At 36.5% G+C, this 7,831-nt stretch overlaps 1 protein-coding gene across 2 annotated transcripts; it reads right to left on the bottom strand.

Moving 5' to 3' along the window:
• Positions 1–597: 597 nt before the first annotated feature.
• On the bottom strand, positions 598–6,526 carry LOC107789517 (zinc finger protein CONSTANS-LIKE 9). 2 transcript variants are annotated; one of them, XM_016611348.2, is made up of 5 exons: positions 6,304–6,526; positions 4,692–5,405; positions 3,738–3,965; positions 1,521–1,819; positions 598–1,178 (listed from the first exon to the last, which is right to left on the bottom strand). In XM_016611348.2, the coding sequence occupies exons 2-5, from the start codon at positions 5,256–5,258 to the stop codon at positions 1,049–1,051; spliced, it is 1,224 nt and encodes a 407-aa protein (XP_016466834.1). In that variant the 5' UTR covers positions 5,259–5,405; positions 6,304–6,526; the 3' UTR covers positions 598–1,048. The 2 variants fall into 2 exon arrangements, with proteins under 2 accessions (XP_016466834.1, XP_016466833.1); XM_016611347.2 differs by having other exon boundaries at positions 902–1,178; positions 3,735–3,965; positions 6,304–6,443.
• Positions 6,527–7,831: the final 1,305 nt, after the last annotated feature.

Raw genomic sequence — 7,831 nt, 5'->3', positions numbered from 1 at the left:
ATCGAGATCAGACGAAATCGAGGGAAATTTATCAAGCCGAATAATAGAAGGACGAAATATCCGCAATCGGTTGTAGATCACGGCGAAAATTACGGCACGTATCAAGGATAGGCCGATTGAATAGCAAATCATGAGATTTCATACCTTGTATAGAATTGTATCAAGAGTACGACTCCCCTGCTATATAAAGGGGGTATGATCATTTTGTAAAGACACATTACACAACATAAAGCAATATACTATCATTTTCTAGCTTTTATCATCTTGTTATCTAGGGTGTTCGATTTGATAATCATTTTGGCATAAGGTTGCTCGATTCGTGTGGTTTGCATTAATTCTTTTATCGTCAATTTCAATTTTAATCTGTTTCCTTAATTTGTATCAAGTTATATCACGTATCCTTAAAACCGCATATAAATTCAATTGTTATCCGATTTTTAGGGTAAACAGTTTGGCACCCATAATTGTGATTTTTTTTTAGGAAAAAAATTAACAAAAGCAAGTTTCATATGTCATCTTGCCATTCATTCTAGCCCTTCTACACATATTATACATGACAGCAAAACATAATAGCCAAGGACCTCTCAGTCCTTCAGATATGAAAGGAGATGGTTGAATTATTGTGGGACTCAGAATGTGTAAAGTTCATCTAGTTAGAGTGGTAAGAATATAAGCAAGCTAGAGGAAACGTGGTGTAGTCGATGAACAAAATAATTACAGTCGAGACAGCAACAATCTTGACCCCTTTCTGGAATGAAGCTGATCGTGTGCTCTAGAAATGGTCCTCTGCAGCGCACTTAGTTAACAAAAGGTTAGCACGTTCATCTTTCTCTGGCTGATAAATTGGTGAAGCAGCAGAGTATTCTGCTTTCCAACGCCAGCTTCCTTGATAGGAAACGTTGAAATCCTCTCCCCAGACAACCATACAATGTCACCGAAACAAGGAAATAAGGCTCCTTTCATCCCTTCGCACAATAACTCAACCGGTTTTGCCCAATTTAATATGGATCCTTTAGTTTCCTTATGAGTTGGGTAATAAGTAGTGCAATCAAAAGCTTCTGGTCTCGTTAAGTGGGTCATAATCATAAGCATCACCAGCCTTGACAAACCGTCCCTTCACACGCCTTCTGACATCAGCCCTTGCCTTGCGGGAAGCATATCTCACATGCTTGTCAAATCTGCACATTAGAAACGACAGTTGAAAGAGTTGTACTAAGAAAATAACCAAAAAGCCAAAAATTAGAGAAAATAAATGTGGACAAAATTTCTTGACTTATGAGTGTATGTGGGAGAATATGATTTCTGAATAAAGCAAACTAGATGACAAATAAGATGCCAAAATTAAGAGAAGTATTGGTGCCGGCCGTGAAAACAGAGCTTGCACAATCCATGCAATAACCTTGCATGATAAATTCTAAGGAATCCAAACACTCTTATTCAGAACAGCACCATTTTTTCTGCATGGAACTAAAAATATTAACCACTGGTGAAGTTTCGGTGGTTAGTACAAAAGAACTTACTTGCGTATCTTCTTCTTTTCCTTGTAGCGCAATACAGCATTGCTTCTGCTAGTTGATGGCAATGAAGTTTCAGGAAATGGATGGTACCATGGTGGTTCTCCCATAAGAAGCATTGTGGAGGCTCCACATTCTTGGTAATCCCCGGCATTGCTCTCTCCCCCAAGGTTTGAAAATGAGAGGATGGATGCTTGCCTCGCAAAGCAAATGGAAGGTTCTGTTTTGCAGCTCACCAGGGAGTCTGCGGACTCGGCATTGCTACATGCTGGTTGCATTGTCATTACCCTTCGAATCGACGACCCCTGGTAAATTATTCGTTGAGATCATGAAAAATATCAAGAATAATCACAGACGAAGAGGTTGACACATCAGATCACATGAAATGGAATGTAAAAACATAATACACTCACAAAACAGGAAGAGATAAATGATACGGGCAGAACTAAAACAATCTTGCCTTGGCCCAAAGTTTTCATCGGTATCAACTCCTGATACTTGGGAACTTGTAAAAGAAAAAGAATTTCGGAGAAAATATCTTAAGAATCACTTTCATCCCTAGAAAAGAATATGAATTAGGGAGAGCTAAATTCAATACAGGGTGTATAATACTCTCAAATCAACTATCCAAATTGAATGTTCTATCAGCTCTTGTCCATGACAAATTTTCAACTAGGAGAGCGGATCCAGAGGTCTAATGGTAATTCTAACAATAAACACATTGCATTTCCTTTGTTAATAGCCAAGACACTAACCTATAAACAGTATAAATTCACAAAATGCATCCGCACACAAAATTTGACATTTTGGTCAAAGTTTTAGCAAGAAAAGCAGAGACATGATCCAAGACCTAAAAGAACAAACTGCAGAAGACTAAAAAATTTCCCAAGTAGTGATCCAAGTTAAATGCAAAGGTTTAACAAACTAGTACTATGTGAAAGTGACCTGTCCAGAATATTACACTAAATGCCTGAAATCAGCAACTGGATTTATCAATCAAAAAAGGATTTATGAGGAAAAGAAAATCCTTCACAATGCAAAATAATCTAGTTTCTAGAATGGATCATTATTTTATTCTGTATCAGTCCCAGGTCACAAATAAATCATGAATTTCCTTTTCTATTTTTATTTTAATGTTTGGCCTGCAATGAATTTAAATGGAGAAACATGGTCATTCTCATAGCCGATCCAACTTGTTTGAGATTGAGTCATTGTTATTGTTGTTGTAGAAAGCTTCCATAATGCAAAGCATTATTTTCTCTTGTAGCATTCTTGCTATTTCTTGCTGCTCTCTAATATCAAAAAAGAATAAAATTTCCGAGATAGAAGTCCTCTTCATATAGATAAGAACACTCCAATAAAGGTTGCAACCTTGAAAGAATCCTTCTTGCCATATATCCTTCGTCAGAAGAGTGGGTCAAAAGGGGATTGATTTGTTTAAGTGGAAATTACCATCTAATCAGAGACTGTTCAAATAGCCAAAATAATCAAAGAGAATCTATCCATATCTGATCTCTGTTTTCTTGCTTATAGCTCATACTTTTGCCAGCTAAGATTTAGTGACTCAGCTAGCACAAGCACATTTTCTGTTTCACTTAGATGTGTTACGGTTGTCTTCTGCCTTTCTCCCTTCAAATTGTTAGAAATCAAAACTGACTCTTAAAAGTTCTATCTATATTAGAAACCTTATGTGAAGTATCAGCTGGAAATCACTATCCATAAGAATCAAATATATCCTCCAATAGAAGGTAACAAGACCTTAATCAACATATCAGAGAAGCTAAAAAAACATTCTGAAGTGCTCCATATACGGAGTCGATCATCTAGAGCAAAAGTTCTGATGTCCTGACTGTTGCCCCATTTATGAGCATATAAGAATGTTTGAGACATCAAGGAAGGGAACACCTAAATGAAGCAACTTGAAAAAAAGTGATGACAATTCATAAATTAGGACCAAAGGGGACGAAGGGGGGCATGCATCACACAAATATCAGAAAAGAACTGTAGGTAAAATGATACACTCACTACTCTATAACTCAAACTATAGTAGACACATTTTTTTTTGGGTAAATATAGTAGACATAATTTATAGTTCTTGATCCACCTAGTAATGATAGCAAACCTTGTGCATCAAATCCTAAAATTGTTAAAAGTATATATCAATATTGAAGTTTATGCAGGATAGACAATGTATACACAATGCAAGTTAATAGTACGAACCACCTCGATAGCATCGGCATCCTGGCAGCTGGAACCAGAAACTGACATATCTTTCGTCCCAAATAAGCCATTGATGTCTTCATTCTCAAAAAACTGATTTGGATTATCGAGAGAGCCACTGAATAGCTCTTCATAATTTTCAAAGCTCAGGTCCACTTCATCCATATTGAAATCTTGAGCGAAAGGATCATCCTCATATATCGTTGAGCCTTTCATTCCAGAATAGCAACCCTGTGTTTCAACAACAATAACAGCATAAGCAACTTCCTAGAAGTGTTGGGTCAAACGATTTGGAAGCACTAAGGTCAACAAATATTGTGGATAACCATTGTCAACTTTAACATACTAAAATGATGCAGTGCAACCAAATGCTTGATGGAGAACATGAAACTTGCCAAAGGAAGAAGAAAACATCATGAATTAGAGCTCATCTTCCTCTACGGATTCGACCTCTTAGAAGTTCACTAGTCTCAGGTAGTGTTAAAGAAAGAACTCGGCATTGGCAAATCAAACTCAAACTTGTTGCAACATTCCTGAGGAACAACAAGGTGCAAGAAACCTCAGCTTCATGAGCCAAGCACGTGGTTGACTAACTTATCAGTTGTCATTGCTATCTAATACAAGTCCGGGATACTAAAAATGGCAGATTCGGGAATTCTAACAAGGGAATTCCAGCAAAAAAAGATACTACTTACAACCTAAAGCAATTTTTCAGATGCCTTTGAGACTACACTAGAAGATTCCCTTATGTTAAATAGAATTCAACAATTTAAATATATACACAAGAAGTTATTTATACCCTATTTATACGGTTTAATTTTCGTCGGGATTCAATTGAATCCCATTCTGACCATGTAGCTCTGTCCCAGGATGCTAAAATTGACTTATCATTTTCGCAACATATCAGCAAGATTTCTTCACTTCTAACCATGAGATATATTTGAAAACCTAGATTACCTTTGATGAAGAGTAATTCTTGGACCCAGCATATAGCTCCGCCTTGTTTTGCTTGTTGTCAAGAGCAGGCAAAGAGGATTCAATGAGAGTGGTTGATTTCTCTGATGAAGTATGCAACTCACTCATTTCAACTGCAGCAGACATATCTTGAGAGTTGTACTTTCCTTGAGGATCTTCGTTATCCCGAGGTTGGTTGTCGGTGATACTCATTGCGCCCATTCCTTTCTGACAAGTCGAATCACCATCTAAGAGAAATGACCAGATAGTAGAAAGTTCTGCAGCGGAAGGACATCCCGTATAACAACTAAGTGCTTGCCTCTTATGCATGGAACCCGCAGCATGACCAATCGAATCACAGTTCTTGCAAAGAGATATCTTCTCCTCGACACGTCTAACAACAGCTGGTTGTGAATTACATCTTTCGCATAAGAGTGTCCTAGAATGTCGCTGTGAAAGGGCATTGGCAGAATGCACATTGCGATCACACGACAAACATAAGCAAGCTGCATCAGACCGGCAATATACAATTGACCGCTGCTCCCCACAGAATTCACATATATGACCCATCACTCTTCCTCAATAATCTTAGATAAAAACCAGTCTATAAATCTTTATGCCTCCAACAAAACTTTAAGCAATACAAGTTGCTTCCTAGTTGAGCACATACAGATTGCTCAAGTGATCTGGTCCTTCTGCCGTATAAGGGAATAGAATCTGCATTTTTTAAAGCCAAACGAATAAGAGATGATTTAAGATAGAAAACAAGCCTAACTTTCATATCTGAGATGTTTGAAAATTCACCTTCTCAAGAAACATCAAGTATTGAAACTGAGATATCGGTAAAACAAAATTCATGAAATAGAACAACTGGCTGTTAAAGAAATCAGAGAACGCAAGGTATGAATGATGCTACTTCAATCATAAAAGGTGAAAGGTGCTAAAGCCAAATTAGAACCAAGAATCCAAACCAAAAGTGGGGAATTTTCACATAGATGTAGGTGATTTATTTCTAAGCATCATTATCTACATCAAGAAGCAACATCTTTTTCCTTTCCAGACAAATCACAAATCTATCACTCAATCTCTCTCAATTCCAAACTACTTGAGGTCAACTTTATGAATCTTTTTCCTACTTTCTCTATTCAGGTTGAGTATCCAAAGGACTCATCATAGCTAAATGTTAATTACCTTTTGCCTGGCCTTAACTACCGCAACCGTCCTCCTTTATCTAGATGTGAGCTTGGACCACTTATATTATATGAGCTAGGGGTAAACGCACCATTAGCTAAGACAACCACAAATTCTTTCAAAATTTTCAACCAAAAAAAAAAAGCAGAAAATTCAGTAAGAAAAGGGAGGAGAAATTGAACCAACAAGGAAAAAATTCCAATCATTTAGGAATACCATCAAACAAAGGAACATAAGTCAAGCTGTAGAAGAACCAGAAAACTACTTAAAGAGCACTCATATCCAAACTACTGTATGACTTGCAACTGCTATACAGCAAAATTCTAAATGAATCTTGAAATTATGAAAAAATATTCAACTTCTAAGCGACCAACAAACAGATCAAACAACACAATCCAAGATGAAGAACAAGCAACCCTTTTACCTGATATAACTGTGAAGCTGACCAAAAAAGATTTAAGTTTGTACACGAGAAGCAACCCTTTATTGTTGCAGCTTTTAGACAGTACAAGAAAAACCTCTGAACAAGAAAGATCTACCTTTTCCCGGAATATCTGACTCTCTGTGTGTTAAGACTTAAGGGTAAGGATTGGTTCTTTTGGGAAGTCTTTCAGGATTGTATGCTGTTGAATAGTTGAGTTTCTGATAACAATAAAAATATCAAAAAGCTGATAAAAAGTGCAGACGGAAAAGGACAGTGGGGTAGGAGGTGTAAAATGTGGGACCCTGTCATCCTGTCCCCACTATAAATAGCACATACTATGTCTATACTTTTATTCTGGCTTTTCCTCCTACTCTTTTTAGTTCAACTTCGTAGCTGTGCAAACAATATTTATGATAAGTATTACTAACTGATTAACTTGATAAGGATGATAAGTAATTTACTATAGCATGTTAAATTATAGGCAATTTTTTTTATATCATCTGTGTATATAATTTAGATGTACTTTTTTATCAAAGTGTATATTGTGCATTTATAAGAGTACACATTTCTTATACCATTTTAACCTTTTAGTATCACGTCTAATAATTTTATCTCGGATTCGAACTTTGGATATACAAAAATCTTTGGTAGGGAGCGCTTCCTTTTGAATGGACCCTATGCGGCGCGAATGCGGATATAGTCGGGCTCCAATGCAGGTATCGGACACCGGGTGGAAAACCAAAAAATAATTGATTCCAAATTGTGACCTCTGCAAGTATTGTGCTACTAAACCATATAGTAATCTCTTCGATCTTAATGACCAATCCTTTTTTTTTTTCCTCTCAAATATTGTTTCAATGAAGTAAAAACTTAAGTTATTCCTCGCCTTTTCTAGGATTTTCTTTTTCAAATCTAACCAATATTAGCTTCTTCAATTTTCTTTTATTTATTTTCACCTACAACTAAATAAATTCACACTTAATAACTCTATTGCAAAACGTGTAGGATTTTTACGTGAAAGTCATGTAGCTAGAATTTGATAAAAAGATAGGTAGGTAGGTGAAATGTAGGGCTAAGTGGTTCCCAATATTTCAATAGGCAAGCGTTGATAACCGAGGGTCTTTCGGAAACAGTCTCTCTAGTCCTCGGGGTAGGGGTAAAGTCTGCGTACACACTACCCTCTCCAGACCCCACTAGTGAAATTTCACTGGGTCGTTATTGTTGTTGTTGTTGTATTAGTTAATTACCCTAACAGGAAAGAGTACCTCTAAAAATAGTATTCTTAAGAAGATAATTTGATTTCCCTATTAGCATATGTATATTTTCTCTGTGTATAACTTCTCTTGGAATTTTGATGATCCTTATAGTACGCATATCCTTATAGTAGTGAATAAACTAAAAAAATTGTATTCGCGAGCGGTCGAACACATCACCAATTGAGCTATAATCACATGAAATATAACGCTATTCAATCACCAAATATTGAGTTGTTTGTGGTTGAGACTACAATGAAAATATGCCTATTACT

Source organism: Nicotiana tabacum, chromosome 13 (assembly GCF_000715075.1).
Source record: "Nicotiana tabacum cultivar K326 chromosome 13, ASM71507v2, whole genome shotgun sequence".
In the NCBI taxonomy this organism is placed as follows: Eukaryota; Viridiplantae; Streptophyta; class Magnoliopsida; order Solanales; family Solanaceae; genus Nicotiana; species Nicotiana tabacum.
The sequence above is the reverse complement of the archived record's forward strand: the minus strand, read 5'-3'. Positions and strand labels throughout refer to the sequence as shown.